Here is a 26,045-nt window from a genome sequence, read left to right on the forward strand (position 1 = left end):
GATATTTGGGAACATTTTGCCCCTTTATTTTAACTCAGGAGCTAAGTGAGAGAATTCAGAATCAGGCCAATTTTACAAAAACATTAAGTGTTGGAAAATGAAATTAAGTACAACACATTACAGTTGTGCATTGAACAGTTGCATCTCATACAGAACTTGGGCAAGCAGGGATCCAAATTTTGTCCTGTGGCATGTAGGTACACTAGTAAAAATTAAAAGTATAGTATAATGTGCCCGAAGATGGCACCCCTTTTGAATCCTCAAGAAAAGTCCTAGCAAAGAATGGCCTTCACATGGAAGCATAAGCTGTCAAAAACAATACTACAATTAAATACCAGTAATCATAAATTTATTGCATAATTTAAGAAAATCTTGCACAACTAAAAGATAAAAAGTAGGAATTAGCCTCCAAGCAGCAATATATTTAAATATCTAAATGAAATTCCTTTACGCAAGAGAGAAACTGCTATTTATAACATGAAGGCAAATCTCTATTGTGAGGTTAAGAACAGCAAAAAATAACCAGCGCATTTTACTTCATTTTCAAATGTCAGGAGTTAAATCGGGAAAATTTGCATGTGGCTAAATGAGCTGTGGTTTGGGCCCACTCTTTTGTGCCAATCAGGTGTGCTGCAGGCCGTGTGGAAAGAGGTGAATGAGCCGTGATGTTGTGCCCAGGAAGGGGATCCTTCCTCTCTGCTTGTGCTTTCAGGCAGTGTTACTGTCTGAATTACAAAGCCTCTCTCTGATCCTGCAGGAGAGAAGGCTTTTGCACATCTTAAGGCGTTACATAGTAGAGGTATGATCTAGTCTCAGGCTGGTTTCTTCTACAGGAATGTTCCAAATGACATCAAATATTTAACCATAATTGAGATGTTTAGAAGCAAACGTGTTTAGACTAACATGTTTTAGAACAGCTACTTCCTCCATTTTCTAGCAGTTTATCACTTTTAACTCCATGTAGTTCAAAAATTAACGTCAGATTTTTCTGTTTTATTTGGCTTTCTTAACCCATAGGTAAAACTCTTGGTCACAGGTCCATCCTGTTAAATTCTGTAAGGATGATGGCCATTTTTCACAGGAACTTACATAATCCCAAAGTCCCTCTTAAGCACTGGAACTGAAAGGATCCCTACACCTCATATTGGCACATGTCACAATACAGCAATCTTTTGTAAACTTTCAATAAATTCACTAGAATTCTGAGTTCAATACTATCCTACTGTAGAGATACAAAGTAAAGAAATAGGAGGTGAATTCCGGCAACCCGAACATCAGGCTGAAATAACATGCCAAAATATGAAACAATGTAGGTCAAACTTACAATATATTCCTGTACATAATGAGAGCACTCACTAAACATAACATTTTTAGCATCTGAATAGAAAATAAATTAATAGAGAAAACTTCTGTTTCAGGAAAGAGTGAGTACAATGCAGGAGATGGATATTTTTAACTCACCACTGTCTAAGTGGGAAGGGTTACTAACAAGCAAAACTGCGTGTTAATAACCCAAAACATAGTCATGGTCATTTGTGTATGTAATTATGGGATCAGAAATTCACAAATATATCTTTTGGCAGTACGACAGACTTCATCCACCCACTTGCCTTGTGACGACTGAGAAAAAAAGACACAGTTTTCACGCTTCCCCCCATTTGGTTGGGCGCGATCCCAGTTGAAGTACTGTAGAGCCATGCCATTGACATCAACAAATTTCCCTTCATTTATCATGTCATTGACACCCAACCAAAACTCAGACACTCTAGGCATACTTTTCTTGCCATAATCTCGAAGAGTGTTTGTTTCATCATTATTCCTTGGGATAGCCAGTGTCCCTCCCTTGGCTATGCAGTCTTCGTTGGCTTCATGAAAATGTTTGGTGCCTTCTGATACAAGGTAGCACTTCTTATGGGCCTTTGTCCCACGAAGACAAACTGTGAATAGATATTGGTTTGCATGTTCAGTAAAAGCTTGGGCTATAGCTTTGAATAATGTTTCCTAAAATGGTAATCTTCTAAAGGTATGTTGGGAATTAAGCAGACAAGTCCCTCAGCAAGTGAAAGGGTCTTGCCTCCACAGAGTGGGCCTGAAAGTAGCAGTAGGTTCAGACTTCCCTGCTATTCATCCTGTTCCCATAGGACCTTGTATGCAGCCAGCATGTTGGCGTGCCTTTGGAGAATCTGAACAGACTGCTCACAGGCACTCTGCAAAGCACCTAGGACTACAAGAGATGGCCAGAAGCAGAGCATGCTCTTACAGCTGCTCCAGAGAAAAGGAAGGCTAGACATAGCTGTGATATTAACACCATGAAGTGCTTTGGAGATTCTTTCCTGTGTTTATGCTGATAAACCTCAGGCATGATCTTGAGCCCCAGATTCCCTCCAGCAATGTAATTCTCTCAAGGATTTTTTTTATTTTGCTGTTTCAGAACGCTAAAATATAAGCCAGGCCTGTTGTCAGTGTATCTTACATCACCTTTTAGCAAATAGTCCTGCCTTCACACATTTTTACCTTATTTCATCAGTCTTAAAACTGGTGGAATGGATGAGGTATGGATGTTTGTATTGTTGGCAGATGCGAGTTGGTCATCAGGAAATCTATACTTGGCTTCGTAGTAGAGAGAGAGAGATCTAAAGGTCTTTTCATGTTTATGATGTTTAAGTGCCAAAGAGAAGTAAAGTTTTATGAATTAACTAAGCCTAGTTCCTAGCAAACAAAGGCAGGACAGAAAAGTGCTATTTTAAATGTGTCCTGCTCACGTGAAAAATATTGTTTTGAAATTTATAACACAAATCTCTGTCTGGATGCTTGATAAAAGTATATTTTCACCTGCAGAAGAGTACACATTCACCTCTTCAGTTCTTAATTTGTGGTCTTTCCAGAAAAGTCTATCCCTTCAAACTCTAAATTCGAATGAGATAAAGTGCCTTCAATCTATAAAGACTTTCAAAAAGTGTACACTTATTACTGAGCTTGCATGACAATCTGAGTTAAGTAATCTAAACATTTGCATTTATAAATCTGTTTGCTTTTAGTTCTACTGGAACGTACCAGGGAAGTCTTGATGTAAAGTCCAAATATACTAGAACATTAATTTGGCATATGCTCTGTAACTGGAATTGCCTTGCAGAAGTGCTGTCAGAGTTCTTCCAGTCCAAGGTCTGTGTGGGCAGGCTTGCAGGAGTGACTCCTTAAAATTTGCTTTCCAGCTCTCCTAATACAGATATGTGAAAAACTGATTCTCCTAAGGAAAATACTTGCAAGAAGAGAACTCTCCATGAAGGAGTGTTCCTTCTCGGCTGCAGAAGGTAGCAAAGGCCTTTAATAAACTCCTGTAACAATTATTTTTAGAATCCTGCATGGGACTACTTCCAGATTATTTCATTTATTGCTTAAACTCATCTTGTACTTATATTAGAAATATTATCGTGAAACAATATGAACATCTTCTGTCCTGATGTTTTCTATAATCTGTTTCTAATTCCTGTCATCTGTTCTTGTAAAAAAAGTAATTATGTATCTGATCAACAGGATATGGAAATCCACTTTGGACCATATACTGTATGTTTCAGTTTTTAAGTATTTCCAGTTGTAGTATTCATTGCATTCCTTAGCTGCATTTTCAGGGTCATCATTTTATATTAGGGCTTATCCTTCAAATTTTAACCTTTCCAACTGCTAATGGCCAAAGAAAAGTAATGAATATATTTGCTAAATGTTAAATTCTTTAACAAATTTATATTCGTGGGAAAGGTCAGAGAGACCTTATCTATTTCAACAATGCTGCAGTAATGGTGGAGACTGGTCCTCTTTAGGGAGAAAGTATGTGCTGCTAAAAGGCATGTAGCAACATTTCGTGGTATGTAGAAAGGAGACCTAGGAAATTCAAGCAAAAGAAGAAATCAGATTGTAATGTGTGTCTTGGAAATGTCCATAAGCTAAAAAAGCAGCTCCTTTTTCAAGTATCACAAGGTCATTAATAAATGCAGTCAGAGCTAGAGGGGTGATAGATCTCTTTTTGCCAAATTTAGAATCCAGTTGAACAGTGTGGGTTCTGAATTTAGAATATAGCTTAGAATAAGTTTTGAGGATAGAAAATCTCCCAGCTCTGGTTTCTTTTCTAAGCCAGTGCATGATTACTCTCAAGCTCCTTCTGGAAGCAATACAAGAATTACTTTTAAACAAGAGTTACTTGTCTAGCACAGGCTCCCTCTTTTAAGAAACCTCTAAAGTCTTCTTATAAGAAATTTAAAATAAAAATATTTTGTAAAGCTCAAAAAGCTCTATGTAACCTGAGATGTAAAACAGGGCAACCCAGATATTACCATGCCGAAGGAAAATATGTTCTGTTTCATGTGAATGATGTAATTTCCTCTGTAGTGTCCTCTTGTACATGTTTAAATGCCAAGTTTTGTGTCAACAACTGTGAAAAAGCACAACTGTCTAGTTGGTGCATGGGTATTTACCCTTCTTGTTTTGTTTGGAAATTTCCATCTGGCTATTTAAATACTTAAAGGACTCTGCACATTTGATACAGGATATTTCTGAACTCACACTGGGTATTACTTTGAAGTTTCATGGCAACATTCACATTTGAATGTCACGAACTGCACCGTTTAAAAAGGCTCAGTCCTTTTACCTTCCTTTTGGGATATTCTCAACCTTTTCCATGAATATTTTTGCCTTGTGAGCCCCTGTTCATATCAAAGCTGGGGACCTAACTCATTGACCCTCCAACCTAAACTCTGAAACCCAGCAACCCTCATCGTGTTGCCTTTGATTATACCTAAAAATCACAGCTTGGGGTTGTGCATAGCAAAGACAAAAGTAGTTCTTGCTCCAGATTAGTTCTTGCTCCTAGTGAAGAATTGTCACTTGTACGCCATTAGTTCAGACTTGATTTTACTTGAATGCTTCCTTCAACACTGCTCTCACCATTACAGCTATGGCATACCATGCCCTTAAGGTGTTTTATTTCTCAGTCACAAATCCCCATTAAAGAAAAGGATGGGTGTGAAGAAGAGAGGAAAGGCAGGGATAACTTTTGGAAGCCATTGACGAGTGTAAGCTGCTTTACCTGTCTGAAGTGCTTGCATTTCTTTCAGAGCATTTACTTCTTGCCACAATTTGTCAATCTGGGTCTTTAGGTCATCTTTTTCTTGAATAAAAGAAATATAGAGAAATGAACAGATACACACACACAAATATATTTTAAAAATTATATGTTAAAAGCTGGTTCAAAATATCATGGGTTTCTGCATTGCTGAGATATGTTTTGATTTCTTTTAAAGATTTTTCCTTAATGAAAGGACTCCTGTAGGGTTCCTCTAAAAAAACAGGTGGAATGCACCTTTACCTTTCACCCTCATAGTTTGAATCTCATTTTCAGTTGGACTGTATCCTAGTAACTGTTTGAAAACCATGGATTGTTGCAGCTAATCATTATTTTGCATGCCAGTATCTAATTTACAGCAAAACTTGCTTATTTACTTTTGAACCTGTACACCATGGTGTATATATATGACATACAAATAATAGCAGGACACAAGTTGTGTTTATTCAAAGAAATGTTCTTTCTGTGAGCATGAAAGTTTCACACAACTCTTGTTTTAACACAGTGAGGAACAACTAATATAATCCAATTTCACAGTCTGAATGCAGACAAGCTTGCTGAGCTGCAATTTCCCTCCCCAAGAGGAGCCTTCCTCTCTCTATCAGTACAGAGAGGGCCTGGTGACTTCAGTCACACAAATTCAGGCTGAATCACCTTTTGTAGCACTTGCAAAAGCACCAAGAAGATGGTGGGACAAGAAAAGAAGCTGATTTGCACATAACTCCATTTTCATGTCCTCTTTTCCATTCTTTTTACTTAATCATTATCATATTCCATCACCATCAAACAGCTAGCAGGCATGTTTCCATTGCACAAGATGACAATTTGACTGCAGCAGTAACCAGACCTTCAGAAGCCACAGTAATGAACATGAGGAATAAACAAGTTCTTTCACACGTAGCAGAACTAACAGAACCACAGTTCCTACAGATTTGTGTTACATCACCTAATCCTGCAGCAGCACCCCAGAAAGCTCATCTCTTCTCCATATTCCCTACTGCCTGTGGGGATAACCCCAGCTATCCTTCATGACTCCCTTGTTCCCCAAGGCAGGACTCCCAGTTCCCCAATCCATGTTACTCCCTGCCAGCCCCAGTTCACAAGAGCCCCTCCGTGTTCCTCTGCTTCCTGGAGGCAAAAAAGAGAACAAGCGGAGCTCCTGGTGCAACCTTTTCATAGTGGGACACTAATGCAGATTTTTTTTTTTTCCCCCCTCCATAAAATATTGGGAAACTTATCCTCAGGAACTCCATTCTTCTGCCAAATTGTTTTCAGGTTCAAAAGTTATTACTGGAAGGTTGACAGACAAATGTGCTGGCAAAACAAATGTATGAGCAGCCTGTCGTTAAGACACCAAGCTTAAACCACAGAGATTCAAAAGGTGAAGGCAGTATATATATATATATAACTGTATAGCTCCAGAGCAGTGTAATCATGTTGTACAATGGCTTTATCAAAGCTGCGTTTTTTTCATTGACTAGGAATTTAAATATTTGCCATTAGTGTAACCTCCATCATACCCTCTTTTATTAGAAATAAGTCTTTAAATTAAATACACAGACATTTCCAAACAACATTCAGCGGTTTTGTATTTGCTCTGTAAGCTTTGCTCTGGGAATTTACGCTTCATCTTTTTCTGCTAATTCTTTTTCATTAGTTTGACTTGCCATTTCACAGTACTTTTCACACCGGTAAAGCAGTATTCCACAAATATTAGACAGACATTCTGTTAAAATTAGGAAATGGTACAAAACTCTGAACAATAGCTCTTGGGAGACTGAATGTTTTATTCTGCTCTTTTCCACCATATGTACATAAATTTCCATTCTTCTAATCTTAGTCAATCTAACTATGTAACTAAGAGTGATCGGCCAGAGTCCTTGCTCAGCTGTACCTGTGAGTCCTAAATAATGTTGACAGAGACGAATAGGCATAACAGAGCAAAATATTTACAACTGTTATACAGCTCTATTTCCATAACTCATTCTGGCACCTTGGCTTTGCTAACTCACATAAAAATCTTTTACAGGTGGATATAATAGAGACTCAAATGTCCTTTGTCAATAAGCATTTGTTTAATGTTAGTTTCTGGTTCATGCAATGTTATTTAAGTACATAGTAAACTTGTGTAGTCTATAAGCTTCTATCCCTCCTCCCAGTTAAACCCCAGTACCTTTCACTCTACGTTTGCTGTGCTTCCTGGCTTTGAATTTGGAAGCCTGGCTGATGGTCTGATCCAGCAGTAGTATGCTTATGAGTAGAAAAATCGTAAGTCCAGTTTGTGCCATGTCTCTCTTAAAAAACTTAAGAGAATCTCTTGAAGTTTCTTGTTTAGCAGCTACAAGAGCAAGTGACATAGACACATCTCAGTAGGGACTGACTGAGGTCAGTTTTATAAAAGTGTAGTGATAGGGTTGGCTGTACTCCTTGCTTACGAAATGTGTTTAAAACTTAAGCTGGCTGTAGCATAAGGCACTCCCTTGTTCTCACATCTCATCTGAAATTCCTATTTCCATTTTGAGTTTAGCTGGGACAGGTTGCTTTTACAGAGGCTGGACCAGCACTGAACAGTGCACCAATTGCCACTAGTAAGTGCCATATCTCCTGCTTTAACTTTGAAGCCAAAATGTATGGAAAAGAAGATGGATGCTCAAAAACACATTGTGCAATGCCAGCCTCAAGGAGGGGTAGCCAAAAGATTTCTACAAATGTAACAGGCTCACCTAGCACGGCTCTGTCCCGAGCTGGTTAAGTCATGATAATGGTCATCATCTTATTTACACTGAAACAAAAAAAGAATGTCACCCCCTCAGTAAATGCAAACACTGCAGCTACACACACACAGAGTCTATATACATTGAGATGACATTATGCAAGATGTGCATTTATTATTTTATTAATAGTTAATAAATGCCTAATAGATACGACTGCATTTCTGATTAAGAACAGTATGTGCTATCAGCAGGGTCTAGTCAGGAGAACGAAAGATAGTGATACTCTTCTAAAGGTTCCCAAGTCCTGACTACATGGTCAGAGGAAGAGTAAAGCACAAGATGCTTGAAGTAGGACAGTGTCTCTCTGGTCTCTGGAGAGCTCTCTGCATTTGGATCTCTTCCATTTGCCCTTGGGCTCTGTTCAGTTTTGTGGGGCTGCCTTTTAACTGGGATTGCTGTAAGTGCTAGAACCTCTCACTGATTTTGGTGGACAACTGAAATTGTCACAATAATGTGCCCATCCATCACACTCTTTTTTTTTTTTTCTCTTTTTTCTTTTTCCTTCCCCCCACCCTGAGTAAGAGAGGGTTTGTTTAAAATGTTGACACCAAAGTTATCATTGGGTGATGGGGTGCTGACAGGCGCAGTTCATGCCATTCAGAGCTGTTGTTCCAGACATCTCTTTGCCATCTCTGCCTTGGTTACATTCTGCTCACAGTGCCAGATTTTTTCAGAACTGTAACAGCAAGAGACTTATTACTTTATTAAATGAAAGCTGAAATTTAGGGACATGCTGTCACACTACATGACTGCATACTGGCTTTTTCCAACCCCCACATACAGTCTAAAAGCACTTCAGTACTTATAATGTAAAACACACGTACACCATCTGTTTTGGATACCTTTAAAAAACTAACTGTATTCTAATAATCTATAACTGGTAAGCATCTATTAATCATTACTTAATAAATTTTTCATAAATGCATCCTGATATAATAAAACTTAGTTTCAGTGGTCCTGCTTCAAAATATTGGAGTATGTTACGTTGTGTAGGGAAACCTCTGGATCAACAATGTTAAGTCCTCAATGCTACTACAGAGCATAGCACACCAGAGATGGTTATTACAGGGTCCCACCCACCCAGAACTGTCTAACAAATCACTCGCACAGCTGCACATTTCAGTACACAGTTAAATGTGGAAAGGACTGTCATTCCAACTGGCACACCAGAAACTGAAATGTGAGCTGTCAGAGAGGAAAACAAGGAGCTTTGCAAGGGTCTAGTTCAAAATTTAATCTGTCATTTAGAACTAACCCTAAGTTCAGGGTTGATCCATATTTTATCCTAGTGATATTGGGGCATCAATATAAGTTAATTAAGGGCAGACAGCTGAATCAATAACTGCCTCCAGTTAGTTTTTCACTTGGTGCCTTCTCAGAGGTTGTGGAATTGCACATGGAGCTGATCCTGAACCACTGCAGCTTGTAGCCTGACATATTAAACTAGTGCTAATTTTGGGCTACCTTGGTAAGGGAGCTGTAAACCCCTGGAGCTTTTTCATGTGGAGCTTAGCTGTCCCACAGGCTTTGAGAGAAGCAGGACCAGTAGCTGGGGTCAGAAAGAATTTTTGTGTGTTTAAGGGCTCGGTACCAGAATGTATTTGTTCCTGCTCCTAGGAACTTGAGTTTTCTAACACAGGCTTTCTTTTCTTCCTGTGAAATGAGTCTGACAGAAAAAGATTTGTACTCTACTGAGGCAAGCACACAAATCACTAGAAATGGAGGTATAAAGAAAACACAGATTTGGTATTCTGCGAGTTCTTGGCCAAGAGCCTGAGTAAAAACTTGTGCTTTTTGGAGTATGCCATGTTATGTCCTTTTAAGAACAGACTGAAACTCTATTTTGAAAGCTTCATCCACCTCATTCAGTAGTCTCTCTGACCATTTTACCAGTCTGTGAGTAGCTCAGCTGGACTTCACTCCTAAAACCTGAATCACAAAGCTGTCCTTACAGCTGACCAAAAGGGTATAGGGGCTTGTTTGTCTAGAGTACCTGAGAAATAGGTTTCACACTTATGACTAGTCTATAGCAACTGAGGAAGCAAGTTTAACTTCTTGTATACAGTGTGTGGGCAGGAGAGTCAGAGAAGAGTCAAAATACTGCTGAGAAGACGTAAACTCCCAGTGCTACTGTAAGGAAGCAGGAAATGGAACCACATAGGAGGCCTAGAGTCCCACTGAAGTGAGTACCTGGTCTGTGTATCGTCTTGAAACCAGCATTACAATGTCATTTAGAGTTGTAAATTTTCTTTTACTAGCATAGTTATAGTAACGTAATACAGCCCAGAGAGTGAACACAGTTAAATATGTATAGAAGTAATTTTTCCTGGGGTAAATTATTCCTCTTTCCATATCAGAATGTATTATACAAATACATTTATAGCTGCACCCAGACTAGGATGGGATTGTGCTTTTTTTATTTACACCAGAGTAGTAGAACTTCTGTGTACAGACAAAATCGTGGTTTCTCTTGAAGTGCTTAGTTCACTTCAAAGCACTCTTGAAGTGCTTTGTTTGATAAGAAACATCTTGCAAAAGCCATAGCTGCTGTTATGTGCAGGCACCTGGGTTTTTGGCTCCTGTCTCTCCACCTCATTCCGTTTGCTTTCAGACAACTGAAGCATTCAGAGCATAAGCATCCTTTGGCAAAAGGTTTATTTCAGCTTCTCCACAGAGGCTCTTCAAGGTAAAAAGTCTATTCCCCTCAGAGACAGTCCTACCTTTATATGCTCCTGTAAACTAGCTCAGAAAAACTCTTCATACAGCTGTTTTTTCCTCTCCATTCTCAGCCATCACTGGGTTTGTGGAAAGAACATGCAATTGGGCACAGACTATGAGAAGTTGGTGTGAGATGAGGACTGGATGCTGGGCTGTGATCCTGAAGTAGGTCTGGCTGCAGAAGGGTTACATAGGGTTAAGATCCTACGTAAGGGGGATCATGTCCTTTATTTACCCCCTGAGGTAGTAGAGCTAAAAACACTATTTGTAAGAAAACATCTTTAAAGAAAATTAGTGCTTCAGTCTGTTGAAAAGCAAACGGCTCACATGTTCCTAGTAGACTGGCTATGTTTTGCTGAGACCTACAGTGCCCTCCATGCTTCAGAGCTAATTGTGTTGTGGCATCTTTGTCCAAATGGGAAACTGATGGGCTGTATTTCCTACTGAAATCACAGAAAAGGTTTTTTTTTCTTTTTCCCCCAGCATTTCAGTTGTGGAAAATTCAGTTCAGCATAAGATTTGAAAAAAAAAAAAAAAAGCTTGTATGTGGGTAATTATTTGCCCCTTCTACTAGAGTATAAAGGGAAAATGAAAACTGAGCAGAGCTGTTGCCAGGCTAAGGAATTTCAAGTGGGGCAATCTGAAGAGCCAGTATAGCCAACAAAAGTAGATAACACAAAGGATGCATCAGTCTTTATGACTGTCTCAATTGGTAAATGGGATCCACTGGTTGATTTTCATTTGTTTCAAGTAAATGTAACAAATTTTGCAAGTTCTGCTAGTCACAGATGATGTCGTGCGTGGAAAATTACTGTATGCTTGGTTTCTTTGGCCTTGAAAAGTCTTGCAGTCTTTCTTAAGGATTTGATTGCAGTCCAACCAGGTATGAGGCAGGATTATGGCTGACATCCCAATACCAAAGTTATTTTGGGGAAATCTGTACAAACTGTATGTTTAGAAAAGGGCAGGGCTAACCTTAGGGTATGTGAGGTTTTGTGAAACTTATTAATAATATTTAGGAGGTTTGCAATCAGTTCAGGTTTTTTCCTGTCATGCTAATTTTCTCTTTTGAAAGGAAATTTTCCAGCTACAAGCAATCTATCTGCTCTGTCCATTAGAATCAAAGGAGGTTCCTGGTTTATTGCAAAACCAGACTGCCCACCAGTGACCTGCACTAAATGTCACTGAGTGTTGAAATGAGGGCATTCATGTCATCTTTAGATTAAGTGATGCTGCTACCCCAAATGTGTGCCTCACCTTTGCACTATGGCACTGATAATGGGATTGATCAATAAATAGGCTTCTCAAGGTGGTATTTTTCAGTTCCAAAGCTAGCTATTACTACCTACAGGTCTGGTGCTTTTCAGTTCCCATGCTGTAAATACAAGCTTCAAAAAAATGAAGAAACTGGAGATATAAATAATGTTTGTGTACTGAAAAGATGAATCAGGGCAGTATTTTGAGGTTCTGGAATAAGTGCTTTTTGTATCTCTGATTTGGGGTCTTTGTCACAAAGCATCTCACAGCTGGGTCTTAGCAAGCAGAGAGGAGAGTAAACAATTTGCAAGAGGCAGCAGAAAGGCTTGTCTTGCATCTATCACACGTATTTAAGGCAAATATCGTTATCTTTCCTATGTGGCCAAACTATCTCACCTGTACTCCTTTCATTCTCTTGTAATGGCAGGGAATATAGATTATAGGTTGTAAAGCTGAGAAAATACTGCTTATCAAAGTCAGAAGAAATTCAGAATTTAGAAGAGATTCACCAAATCTACATGAAGCAATGTTAGCAAAGCCATTGCACTCTTTTTTTGGTTACCTATCCAATGCTGCTCTGCACTAATAAAGTTGCCTGCTTACAGTGTTCAGATATCTCAAAGGAATGGCACAGTTGCCAAATCCTTTTTACTTCAGGCCTTTAGCTGTAAAAATAAGTAGCTACTGAGTGTTTTACTGACTGTCATTGCCTATTTCTTTAGGCAGGAAGGACTCCAAAGAAATAGCTATTTATTTAGAGATGAATGTTTTGATGGCTATGTGAAATGTGCAAAGAGAGCAAACCATAATCCCCCTCAAAACAGAGACTTTACAGATCAGCTGACTGTGTCATCTCTAAAGATAAGGGACTTTAGGAGAAAATTTAAAGCAGTTTCTTTGCAGTCCAGGTGCAAATAGAAGAGTTGAATGGGGTCTTTTAAAATGCTACTCCTGCAGACTTGGCAAAGTTTCCATGTTGGGAATTACTGGCAGCAGCTCAGCTTGTTTAGCCCTCGGGATGTGTGTGAGAACGTCTCTCTCTTTCTTTTGTAAACACAAATTACCTGTTGTGCTAATTTTTCTCCTGTAATGTTTACTGCCTTTTTTTTCTTCCTGGAAACAGTCTGAAAACATCCTGAGCATTTAATTTCTCTCTTTAAATATTTTATTTTTTATCATCACAGTCTCCCTAATATGAGGTTTTCCAGCTTCACATTAACATGATCTTAATAGGTTCTGCTCATCCTTATATGTGCCAGACAAAATGATTTGGACAAAGCCTTGATTTAGGCACTGTGAAGCTCTCCAGACAGTCTGAATTGCACATTCACAGGTTCATAGCAGGTTACAAACAGTGCAGCTTTGCATACTGCCAGTAGGGTCGGCCAGAGTGAGGATTACGTTTTGGCTTGTGTAGATATTTGTAGGATTTTCCTATACCAGATGGAAAATTGGACCTTCTCAGGAGCGTGGTCATGTCTCCCTTTGCTGGCTGCGCTTCACCCAGGACTCGAAGGTTCTGCTCAGGGGCTGAGGCCTTCCGCTTCGCCAACCCAGAAACTCAAGTTCCCACCTCGTGTATGGCCATACGACCTCTGAGGTCCCTAACTCCTGCGCCGTGGCCCTTCTGCAGAGGTGCTCTCGGAGCTGCTGCTCCCACCCAGCTGGTGTGGCTGCCCACTGACAGGGAGATGCTTCACTTGGGGGCTGCCAGCCTGGCTTGGGGCAAGAAGCCAAGCCACGGCTCTGCAGTTCAAGGCTGTCACGGGATCTGCAAACAGCTGACCCTGCTTTACCATGGCTTAGAAGCAGCCCTACCCCCATCCACAGGCACGATCAGCTCATGCACCAGTCCCCAGCGTTGGAAAACATGTGACGTAGTCCAAATAAAACGCCGTTCTTTAAAATGTAAAGGAAGTTCTTACTGCCCGGTCAGGAAGGAAAAATGGTACCTAATGCTTGGGAGATGTCTGCTTGTCTCTGCAGGCAGTGGGAAGTGGCCCTGCCTTGCTGGAGGCTGGGGAAGGGGCAGCTGGGGCAGAGGCAGATACTGCAACAAGCCCTACCACCATAGACTATGCATGTCTCTGCCCCCATGATGGGACGAAAGTGCAAACCACACACCACATACTGGGAGATGCTGAGAGTGGAAAAGAAAAAATAACCTGTATCAGCGCAATTTTCACTAACAGCCCAGTATGTCTATCGAGAAGTAACATTTGTTTCTGGGATTGCTGCCCTCTTGTGAAAGGTCAATAGGATAACATCCCCTCCCATCCCATCTTCAGCTCTCCTACCCTTCAGGCTGTGTTTTGGTGATATGCAGAGGAGTTACATGCTGTTACTGTATTAGATGTTGCTTCAAATGCTGTCCCTAAAATTCTCCCGATTACAACACAGAACTCTGTGAGGGCTTTTTTGAAGTCTTGGTTGCTTTTCCCTGTTGAATTCTAGCTTGGGCAGAAAGAACCATGACGAGGTAGCACAGCATCTGCCTTTCCTGCTAGCTGCTGTCTTTAAGGATTTGAAATCTTAGTACATGTCATGGGTGGGTATTGTAGCCAGACTAGCATGGCTTTCAATGCTGACTAGCAAAACATACATTCACCTATCTTTTCTGATATGTTCTGTAGCTTGTTTGCTGATAGAACTCAAGCTATCTAGTATCAAGCCAGCTTGTTAATGTCTATATAAAATGTACTCACTGCACTGTCTACAATATTTAATGAGTAGGACTAGTCCGCTTCAGAAATTGCAGGACATTCCAACTCCTACGCTACATGTTTGGGAGAACCCCAGAGTTTTTAAATGAAAAGCTGAAGGAATCAGCAAGAAGGTGACTGCAGTTATACGTGAAAGGGTGGACTCATCTGCATTTTAGGGAGATTTCAGAAGCAGGGATTATGGGTCTCAACATAGCATCCTTCAGAACTGAAGGAATTCATGTTGTAACATTATAACTAGCTAAAAGTGGCTGTTGGTTATGAGAAGGGGGATACAAATCCCCACTTCTCGTCTTTTTTTCTTTGTGAAAAATGAGATTCCTCTGGTAGAGTTGGGGGATGCTGTAAGACATGTACCTCTCTGTGTGCTGCTTGGGCTATGTGCGAACCTCATGTCACACTCCCGGATCATTGCCCATCTCCCATGTGTTCCCAGCCCAGTGCAGCATCCTGTCCCTGCGCCACGACCCCACAAGCCAGGTGCAGCCAGAGAACCTGAGCTGTGGCTTTATAGTGTGGGATTAAGCAGCTGGGGATGTGCAAGTGGCAGGGCCACACACCCTGACAAAATATACAATGTTCTGGGAAGCTTTTTAAAGAGGACTTGGAGTCACAACGTGATTTGTAAGCAAGACATTTGTAAACAAGATTTTTAAGTAAAGAGGAAAAGAGAGATTTGTGTGATCCCCTGTATGCAACTGCAAAGGCAGCTGATGCTTACACCCATCCACAGCCTGAAACTTGGCCTGCACTTTAGTCCCAGCACATGACGCTACATCTTGTGCATGCATGTCTGTTGTGTGACCTTACACATCAGGGAAGAACAGAGTTCAAAGACTGCATTCAGGCTTGAAGTTTTTTTGAAACTGAAATTTGATTCTTCAGTGGCAACTAGAACAGCAGGAATAAACAGGCTATTTATTCAAATATTTTCAAATAATACTTTCAAATGGAAAATATTCTGGCATTTGCCAAGTAATTTAGACACTGTCTAAACATAAATTTCACAGGATTTTTCATTATTTCATTATTCATTGTCATGTACATTTTTACTGCAGTTTATTCTCATTTCCAGCAGATGTCTTAAGTGCCCTAGGAATGATTAGGAGCGCACCGATTTTATGTTGCTCATCCATCAAAGTAAAAGAGAAAAGACTAGGCTCTCCTCTGTCAGCTTAATTCTCAGGGTAAATCCACTTTGTTGTATGGCCTTACACCAGTGTTACCCAGTAGAGGATCATGCTCACTCTGATCATATATTTTCTAGATGCTTCATTACTGTAGGAAGAGCAGTTGCAGACAGACACGCAGCAGGTCAAACATGTTTGTACAATAGGGGTTTCAAAAGGGATTGGAGATCAGTTGTCCTGGCTTTGCCAATATTGTTTCCTGAAATAATGCTATGGGCTCTGCCTGGATTGAATTTGCTTCATATAACAAGGTGACATGATTCCACAAGTTACGTGGGCATCTGACTGATTAAATTGGCTGTTTAATCTTCTAAAGATCTTTGAATCTCAGAATCACATGTGTTTGATACCACTTCATTGCAGTGGGAGAACAAAAGGTTAGGTTTGCCTGGATTTAACATTCGCTGCCCATATTCATGGTTGGTGCCTCCCCAGCCACAGGACAAACCTTCTTTGCAGTTCTTACACCTCTCCCTGCAGGGCCAGGTTCTGCGCTGACAGGTAGGCATGCAGCTAACGTGTACCTGCCAAATCTTATGCTTTACCTTGCTCCTTGCCCTGTGCTCCTCTTGCAGCAACTGGCAGCTGTACACAGCTGCAGTGCAGTGCTGGCAAGCGCAGGCTCAGGCTGCAGCCATGTGCCGTGGTTCCTCCCCTCTCACGTGTGCTCGGCAATCGAACAGTGGAGAGAGCTGCTTTTTTATGGCTTTATCAAGCCCTGTGCTCTCCCTTGCTCAACTGACTTGCATGTTACTGGAAGGCTCTCAGCCCACAGAAACAGGAAAGGGGAAGTTCCTGTGAGTTAAATTCTCGGTAAAAGCAGCAGAGTTTTGCCTGCAGTAGGCCAACAGCCTTTGCTCCTTCTCTGATAATTAATGGCAAAACAGTCTGGGACCACCTCCCTACACAGAAGAAAAGTGGTGCCAGGTTGCCAAAGCTGGATACGTACAAGTAAGCCAGTAATATTTGCGCAGCACTAGATCTGAGCTAGTCCAGCCTGCTGAAGTGGCAAGACTGACTGCTTCCAGACAGCTGGCAGGTTTGCATGGTGCCTCATGCTGCTACATAGACTTAACAGCTTGGGTCTCCATTAGTTTGAGGAATTTGGTGCCGCACACTGCTACTTGATGTAGATGCTCCCCAGGTTTCAAGCAATGAATGGTCTCTATCAAGGCAGTCCCTTTGCAAGGGATCTAATGTGACCAGGAAACAAAGCAGCTATTCTAAAGGCTAGCAAATTCATCTCTCAATGCAGGACCTGGAAGACAAGTGCTCGCTTTGCTTATCCAAGCTTCTTATACAACCTGGCACTTGATGCAGGAGCTTGGCTGGCCTTTGCGTGCTGCCTCTGGTAGAGCGGAGGGCCACATGTCCCCTGGAGTGTCAGAAGCAGCAAAGCTGCAAATGCAGAGGAGCAGCTGTATTCTCTGTGCAAGGATTTTCCATTTTGTACTTAATTTACTTGCTCCAGTGGCTCCATAAAACCAGTATAAACCAATACTGCAACCTCAAGAAAGATAATTGGGTTTGGCAATGTATATAATGTATTTTGATATGGAGAATTGAGTAAGGATTAAAAAAAAGAATCCTGTCCTTTTTTCCCCATCAAATAAGTTACAACAGGGAAATAAATATTACTCCCTGAATTTTTAATACTGCAGCTATGATTAGGTTCCTTTAGGGGACCAATCAGCTTGATGCTGTCCCTGTCAAAGCCAGTGGTAAAACTCCTGTGAGATTCCAGTTTGAGTTGAGTTTACCACCTTAATGGGAATAGGAAGGAAGCTTGCAATAATTATCCTCTTATTATCCTGTTTTGCTTGATGATTAGCAAACAGAACACTGTGTAATAACTTTATAAATCGCTGACATGTTGAACACAACGCAGATCAAAAATCTCACATGAATCATATTATGTATGCTTTATTAAATTAACCTACAATGCCAGGGAATGTGCTGCAAGAAAGACAATATTGAAATGAGACTAACCTTTAGCATGTGAACTGTGAGAACTGGTTAGAGCAGGTGTCACGCAGCATAGCCAATGGCATCTACTATGTTTAGGTGAGCGGTTGCAGACTGGTCATTCAAGTGAGACCTTAAAGACAATTCCTTCTGTAAATCTCCTGTCGCATGCCTACGCTGAGTCTCCGAGTACTGCCTCTCTCTAGTGACACACTGCATAAACACACCACTGATGTACGGGTCCAACATCACTTGGCAATCAGACTTTATTATGGCATTTGTTTTTACAGCCCAGTATGCAACACCATTTCCCATCTGATCCTCAGATGGAGCAATCCCAGTTCCACTCATGAGGTGAGAATGAGCCAGAATGGCTGTCTCTACAGTCTCATCTGAATCCAGGCACTGCTTGTTCGAAAAGGCTGGGTTTGAGGATCCAGGTTGCTCCTTTCCCTGTGATGCCCTACCAGAGGCAATTACTCAGAGATGTGTGGAGAGGAGGATCAAGAAAATAGTAGAAAATGCTTATAATGGCCACATTCAGTGTTGGTTCAGGCTCTGAGCCATCCTATTTGATGAGAAAGCAAGGAAAATTTAGACTATTGTCTCTCAACTGCATGTGTTTCTATGGGGCTTTGCTGACATGGTCTCAGCTGAGGGCATGCAGCGTAAGGTTCTGTGCATATCCTTTGCTCTGGAGCAAGTACGATTTGAGACACAGCTTTCAGCCATGGAGGCAAAACTTCCAGCTCAGCAGCTAAGTTTAATCAGGATTCCTTCAGTAAGCGGAGAATTAAATGCCAGAGAACTGTAAGTCCTTAAACTAAATGGCAGTATTATGGCATTGGACAAGTCACTTAATTTCATTTTTCCCGTCTACGATAGAAATGGTCCAGGAACTCAAACGGATGCTTTTATACGACCAATGAGATACTTGGCAAGTCACAGGAGACTTGGTTCGATTTTTTTTTTAACAGTGGGAAAATATTCCTAATATAAAATGCAGACACTAGAAGGAAAAAATGGTAGCAGAGAAACAGAACAACAGTCTGCCAAAGCAAACTGACTTAGAAAAGAAAAACACTTTACTTATCATCTCTCTTCTGTGTTAGTAACAAAAGAAATGTTTTCTCTTAGCAGCGTCCTGAGAATACCATTGATATGACACATCCTCCAGGCCACGTGATGCCTGTATCACCAGAAGACACCTCAGTCACAGTTCAGCTAACTTCACCCACCAGCCTTTACAAATATTGTTTGGTTTTTAGCTTATCACCTGGCCAGCCATTTCAGGGACAGTACAGAAATCCTTATCATAAATAATGCATCTCGCATACCTACCATCTCACTCTCTTGTTCTGGGGCAGCTAAGATGCTGCATCGCTTACTGCTGCACTATGTAGTGAAACACATCTCTCCATGTGGGAAATGTATTTTCAAAGATTACCCAGCAGAAGAGCACAGAATGGTTTGTACTGCAACCTGCAGCTTATCAGGAAAATGATGTCTGGCAGGGACACAGCTAACGTCTAGCAGAACACAGCACATTTCCAGTTCTGGCAGTTGCAGAGGCAAAGCTGCTTCCAGCAGGGCTGCAGGTAGCAGGAGGCTGATTGCTGGCAGCTGCGCCTTGGACCTGGGACAGGCAGAGAGCCCCTGGGCCTGGTGAGCACAGCAGCTCGCAGGAGCTGTGGGCACGGGTGGCACAAGCACCTCGCAGCGGTGGCTCTAAGAGCAAACCTGCCCCCAGAGGAGTGCTCACCTCCTGTTCCCTCAGCCCTCACGGTGGAACAGTTCCCTACTATTTTTCTCAGTTCTTTTGGGCTAATTGTAGCATCTCAGCATGGTCGCTATGCAAGGAAAAAAAACCCCAAAGCTCTTCCAGACAGATCAAAGCCTTTCTAATTTCAGAAGGAATACAAGCAGGCCCCCACCCCTGCAGCCCTCCCTCAGTCACAGACCCCATCCACCCAAACCACAACTCCCGTCCCTTTTTTATAGCTGGCAGCTGCTGTTCCTACACTAACAAGTGCCAGTGGCATCTCTTAGCCCCTTCATTTAATCCCTGGCTGCGCAGTTTGCAACTTAGTCTAGTGGTGTCTGTACCAAGCATTAAACATCATGAGGGTTCAGAAGCTGCAAGATTAGAGTCTTCCTTTGTCTTTTTAGATTATGTTCCAGTTGAGTCAGTTTTAAAGCTTTTACCAACAACTGTGAAGACTGTTCCTTTCTAAATGAAAGCTGATCTTACATGATGGCAGGTGTTTGAATTTTTGAGAGACAGGCCAATCACTATGAAGACTCTCAATATTTGTTCCTGGCCTTTTTTTTTTCATCTTGCCCATAATGCCTGCAGAAGAGAAGAACGGTTCCCATATGTGAAGGGTTAATCTACCTGTGTTAAGTCCACTAGGAGTTTGTCTGTCACTTTCTGTGGGGGATGAAAGCGGACATGACCCAGTATTTTTCAGGAGGTAAAAAATTAATTTTCCTGAAGCGCTACCAGAGAACAACGATGATTATTGAGTATTGCAGGGGCTCTAGAAACCCTGCAGAGAAAGTCTGTGACCCCCATATCAAGCCTGGTGAGAGGTGGGGGAGCTGTTAAAGTAGCTCCAAGGAGGATATTGACTTCAGCAACAGCAGCGTCAGTGTCAGTCACCCCTTTATACAGTAAAAAGCAGCATCTTTTGAACCTTCCCTTTTTCAGCTTTGCATAGGTCTGGCTGGCTGGGGTAGGAAGCAATAGCGCAGCTGCCCCGTTTACCTCCCAGGTCCGTGCTGATGGGCTGTTCTGCAACCCGGTAAACATGCACGGCTTCATACAGAGAGACAGGAGCTAAACTGAACTCTTGAGTACTGAACACTTTATCTGAAGTAAGTGAGTCAGGTTTCTAGCGACGTGGTAAATAACAGAGCAAGACCAGAAAGCCTTAGAGGCTGCCACACTGGAGTGTAACAGTCTGGGCAGTAACTAAACCCCACACCTGTAACAAACCACCCCACTGCCTCCCTTTCAAGCATACAAATAAATCAACAGATCACATGCTGCAAATTCTACTCACTTGTTACTCTTGGGCAGAGACATACATGATTCATTTCTATTCATACATTCATCTTCTTACTCTTCATCATCTCCACTGTTCTCACACTTTCCAGTTTCTACACACCATACTGGTGGTGAGGTGCCCAACACAGCATTGTTACAAATAGCAAAGATCAAGGCAATGTTCAGAAAACCATGCCATTTGCTGCAGAGGTAGTTGACAGAGATAGGCGAGGTAAACATGAAAGGAATGGCTTAGTTAGTTAGGATCAACTGAGCACAATCAATCAGTATGACAGCTCAGACTGAGGAGATAAAGGTACATTTGCATTTATACTCAAACCTGCTCTCTCAAAGGAGAACATTAGGATGTTTGCCTAGATGTTACAAATTACTTGGAAAAAAAGGTGCCTTGATGCAGATAGCAATTATAATGTGTTGATTGTTTTGGCTTTTTCTGCAGTGGAACAAAACACTAGCTCACACCAAGGGACTTAGGTGCTGCCAGGGGAAAAACTCCTGCATGGCTCTTCAGGAACTGGAGGTTTTAAGCGTGTTGTGTGCAGGCAATCACGGCCATAGTAGAAGAATCTTTTCTGAAAAAAAACCAGCCAGGATTAATCACTAAGCTCACAGAAAATAACAGGAAAATGGAGGATGAGGTGAGACCTAAGGATACTCAGTATCCTAGGACGATTTTTGCATTTTATCTGGCCAAATGCCACACAAAGGCAGCCTGCTGCATCCCTGCTTGCCTGGTAGCAAGCAGCCTGTGTGTGTTAGACTGTAAGACAGTCAAGTAGATGGCCCAGTGGGAAAGCTGGTAGAAGGCAGAGCTTTATTCATAATCACAGAGAGTTTGAAAAGGCTATGGCTGTTTGCTTTCAGCCTTATCCTGACCCTATGATTAGGGATGCACTGATCATTATTTGCTTATTAAAACTTAAAAACAGAGACAGAAATTTACTCTGCTCCTCTTCACAATCAGCAAGTATTCATATGAGCTTTTAGATTATAGAGCAGATGCAGTAACTATTGAAGTGAGATTTTCCAGGGACATTACAGGCTTTAGAACATGTCCTGCATGACTGGAATGAACCAAAGCTAACATTTCCTCTTTGTTTAGATATTAAACTGAAGTTCATTGAACCATTTCTTCCTTTCATGCAGGGAGACCTTTAAAGCCATGTACTCAAGTACAAGGCTTTTGAGATAACCTGTAAGGTTTGGTAACCATAATCAGTTCTTTGAAAGAAAAGGTGTAAGCCTCCCTGCAGCCCTGAGTTAAGACCAACACCCAGGGAGAGTGGGATTTTAGATTCAATCATGTCCTTCTGCTTTCTATTAGCTAATTTGATGGTGGCTGTTTTGGATCCTGTTGTAAGATTATTCCCTTGCAGTATGTTCATTTCTGAAAGGAACTGTCTCTCTGAGGATAACTTGTGTGTCAATCCATCTCCCAGTGCAATCTGAGTGCTAAAATTCTGGAAACAAGTTTCTATCCGTATCAAAATACATTTCCCTGAACACTTCATGAACGGTGCTTATATAATGTTTTGAATTTCTTAGACTGTAATATTCAACGTTTTATATCTAAATTGTTAATGTTCTATAAAGAAGCACACTTAGCCATTTTAATAACCTTGAGGTACTCTGTAATAATAATAATAAAAATTCTTTGTATATCCCTCAGTGACGAAAATGGAAAATAAGACCTCAAGTTTTCCTCTTAACCAATTCCAAGTCAGTTCCCTAACGTGACCGTAATATTAGAATAAAACATGTAAGCCAAGGATAATGCTATGCTCAATATTTTATTTATATTTTTATGTAAACATAATTTGCTTTGTAGGCACAATATAACAAAAGCTCTAAAGCAACGAATACAATTAAACAGTGTTTCAGTTCACTTCAATCAGGCTTAAGTTAAAGAGAAGCTTTCACAGTTCCTTTAAGGCAAATTGAGAAATAATTTGTTTCACTTGAAGAAACTGTCCAATTATCTTAGAGTTGTTTAAACAACACTGTCAGTAGTAAGCACAAACCTTCATTGCTACTACAGTAAGACTTGGTCAGTAACAAGTCTCTGCATCATCATTTTGTATAGCTTGACCTCTACCATTTCAGACGCGATACTACTGTTTGTGGTATTCTAAAAGGTACTTTGGGCTTGTGGGCCAAATTCTGCTAGCACAAATCCTGCTTCCAGAACAGATAGCTGAAACATTTCCATTAATTTCAGTAGTAACCTTCATATATGCCATATTAGTACCAGTAAAACACAGAGCAGAGTTTAGCTTGCTGATAGTAATGCTCATCTGTGTTGTACTTGGGTAGATCCAGAAGTATTCCTTTGTACTCACTGCAATTACCTGATATTCTGCTGATCAGAAAATGGCCCTAAAATTGGCATGAATTAGCATGAAGAGTATTTTTGCCTTGCTAACAAAACCAGAAAGAACTAGCCAAAATTATCTCATTTGATTGTTGTCCCTATGGCGTCTGTGGCCATGACCAAGATCACCCATCTTTATTTGTCTTGAAGGGTAATTTAACTGTAGAGCCAACCATACTGCGGTTTATAACAGAAGAACGGATTTGCTATTCTGCTTGCCCTACTAATTTAAGGCCTTGAGAATGCCACTTTACTGCCAGCTCGAAGGTCACCAGCAATATTGCTCACTTTGGCGTCAAATCAAAATTCCTAGTTATGTTAAGGTTTGTTGCAGGACAACATCATTACACTAACTGCAAAACAAAATTGGGCATGTTTCCTACCATTGTCAGCTTATGAGTCGTGAAAACTTAATGGCCTTTATTAAAAGCCCAACTGGCAAGCCCAATACATGGAAAACTTTCACTGAACATGTATTTTTTCTGTGGATAAAGTCCCTGTTTGGGCCTGATATGGCACTGGAAGTGTAGGCAAATCCCGCCTGAAAAGAAAATCAGCTATAGTGAAGTTCTGTATCAACATCTAGAGAAAACTAAAGTTCTGGTTCAATTAATATTTCAAAAGCTTTTTTGGCATTTTTCTCCACAGTTATTTCTTCTCATTATTTTTGAATTTGTTTAACCCAAGGGAAACTCCTTCAGAATGAACATTCTGCACAATTATCTGATATTAGAACAGCAACTTCATGAGTACAGTGTAAAGAGATGGACATTAATACTCAGGCAGCAAGATGAAACAAACAGAAAAAACGAGAGAATCTTCTAAAACCACACATAAAAGTCATCCAGACCCACAAGTCCTTTCACATTGAGAAGAACCTGTGAAGTCCTCCCTCTCCACTTTTCTGTATTAATTTTTAACTTCTATCACTACAGGATACTTGCAGATTTAGGTGAACAACTAGCCATGCCTGGAGAAATACTTTCTTTTGAAAAAAATATATTAAAAGATATATGGCATTACGCAAGGTCTCTGACATACCTTTAGCATCTCTACTGTAGGTGATTGCAGTAATTTTAAAATAATTGTTTTAACAAGACAATTGAGGACCTGAGTAGCTGCTGCTTGGATAGGTGAAAGACATGGAAAAAAAATATTTACTTTTGTCATGTTTACTTATAGTTTCCACGAGTGGGAGGTAGATAAGACTAGCTGGTCTTTGAATACTTGATCCTGCAAATAATTACAAACATAACTGTACATATGGAGCAGAGCTTTTGACAGAACTACTCACCTAGATAAAGTTATCCCTGTGCATAATTTCTGATGGAATTAAGGCCTAAAACTCATTTTTAGCAGGGTTAAGTTCTGTAGGAATTCAGCTCCAGCTTGATAGTTGACCAACACATTAGCGATTTCAGACCAGTAAACTCCGTCAACAAATTTCTTTCCACATACTGATGAGTGATCCTTACCAATACAATTTAAAAATGAAATTTAAAATTGGTTTGGATTTCGGACACAGATGAGTCAGTATGTCCTTAGCAGAAGACGTTGATCTGTCAATAACAGTGCTAATTGCTACAGGCAATTAAAGTTCTGGGTCTAAAAAGAGTGGCTCACTGACCTTTTTCTTTGCCTGTAACATACAGGGCAATAGCTCAGATCAACAGGAAAGCATGATAGTTGGCACTCTGAATGAAGTGTTTAATTACTGGTGCTGATGACTAATGTGATTATACAATACGAATCAAAGTCTCTCAATTAATGATTTCTTGCACAATTTCAGATTCCACAATTCTAAATGAGGTATTTTTGAACATGAAGATAGGATTGCTTATAAAATGATAAAGCATGACTGAGGAAAAGGAAAACTTATCTTTTTTGCAACTTTTATCTGTGGTTCATAAAAGGGAAACTATTTTAACACTGAAAATCCACAAACTTAAAATCCTCCCTCCAGTTACTAGAATCTTCCAGACAGCAAGTGGGGAATTTTTTTTTGTTACTGTTTCCAACTTGCAAAAAAAGCCCAAACCCCCAAATAACTTTATGCAAAATGTTGGAATTTGCAGGAGAAAGATGCCCATCTAAAATTACACAGTAAGTTAATAAGGCTTTTAAACTGGAACAGAAAAATCCATGGGACTCCTACAGGGAAACCGGATATTACACAGGAATGTCATAATACTGCACTGGATGAGAATGGCACTTGAGTTCAAAACAACAATGATCAACAGCTCATAGCTCAGCTGACTGCAGACAAATACAACACACACTGTACTACAGCATTTGTTCACTGATGCACAGAATAGATTTCCCAGTCTTGTTCCCTTCTACTTCATCAATCTTTCTGCATCCACCACCTCTGGCTGTTACTGGATGAATGGCATGCGCTCTTTATTCTCGTTGTCCCCTTCATGGTCTTCCTCCTCTTCTCCAGCTTCACTTGTCTCTGTGCTGTCGTTGGCCATCTGTAGGACGAAAGATGAAGGGCATCAGAGCACCTTTCACGTTGTTTCATTCATTCTTATTTCAGTTTGATTCATTTGAGAAAGTGACTTTAAAAATGAAAGAAGACAGGGGTCCAACATGAAAATAAACATTCGGTCTGCAAAACTTTTTTTGGCACCACACCACTTCCAGCTAAAATTGTGAACTGTTCCCTCACGGCTTACAGCTGAATTACCTAACAGAAAGCTGCTTTGTAGGACAGTTGCACAAGCAGACTCTGATCTGTGCACTCGTAGCAAACCAGTATTAAGGCTCTCAGATAGGAAATACAGCTGTGTAGGAAGTTTAAAGAATGTGCGAGACCTCTGGTTTACAACCCCTCCTGTATCTGCTCTTCCAGAAACACT

The 26,045-nt window shown here is 40.7% G+C and overlaps 2 protein-coding genes across 2 annotated transcripts in view; both read right to left on the minus strand.

Annotated features, from left to right (window-relative positions):
• Nucleotides 1-332: 332 nt before the first annotated feature.
• On the minus strand, nucleotides 333-7,504 carry CLEC3A (C-type lectin domain family 3 member A). Its single transcript, XM_009915581.2, has 3 exons — nucleotides 7,290-7,504; nucleotides 5,081-5,161; nucleotides 333-1,937 (listed from the first exon to the last, which is right to left on the minus strand). Exons 1-3 carry the CDS (start codon nucleotides 7,471-7,473, stop codon nucleotides 1,546-1,548), a joined length of 657 nt encoding a protein of 218 aa, XP_009913883.2. The 5' UTR covers nucleotides 7,474-7,504; the 3' UTR covers nucleotides 333-1,545.
• A 15,080-nt stretch (nucleotides 7,505-22,584) lies between these two features.
• Nucleotides 22,585-26,045, minus strand: part of VAT1L (vesicle amine transport 1 like) — a 63,812-nt gene continuing 60,351 nt past the window's right edge. The window contains exon 9 of the mRNA XM_069793406.1: nucleotides 22,585-25,658. Within this exon, the coding sequence (XP_069649507.1) occupies nucleotides 25,560-25,658 (99 nt within the window). The 3' untranslated portion in view covers nucleotides 22,585-25,559. The remainder of the gene's footprint in view (nucleotides 25,659-26,045) is intronic.

This window comes from Haliaeetus albicilla, chromosome 10, assembly GCF_947461875.1.
Source record: "Haliaeetus albicilla chromosome 10, bHalAlb1.1, whole genome shotgun sequence".
Classification (NCBI taxonomy): Eukaryota; Metazoa; Chordata; class Aves; order Accipitriformes; family Accipitridae; genus Haliaeetus; species Haliaeetus albicilla.

What these genes read in the sequence shown, in the direction of transcription:
- CLEC3A (XM_009915581.2), bottom strand. Translation starts at nt 7,473, where the DNA reads ATGTCACTTGCTCTTGTAGCTGCTAAACAAGAAACTTCAAGAGATTCT. An exon ending in CAGCAAACGTAGAGTGAAAG is followed by an intron (nt 5,162 to 7,289) that starts GTACTGGGGTTT and finishes CTTTTATTCAAG; the next exon opens with AAAAAGATGACCTAAAGACC. An exon ending in AATGCAAGCACTTCAGACAG is followed by an intron (nt 1,938 to 5,080) that starts GTAAAGCAGCTT and finishes ATCTATTCACAG; the next exon opens with TTTGTCTTCGTGGGACAAAG.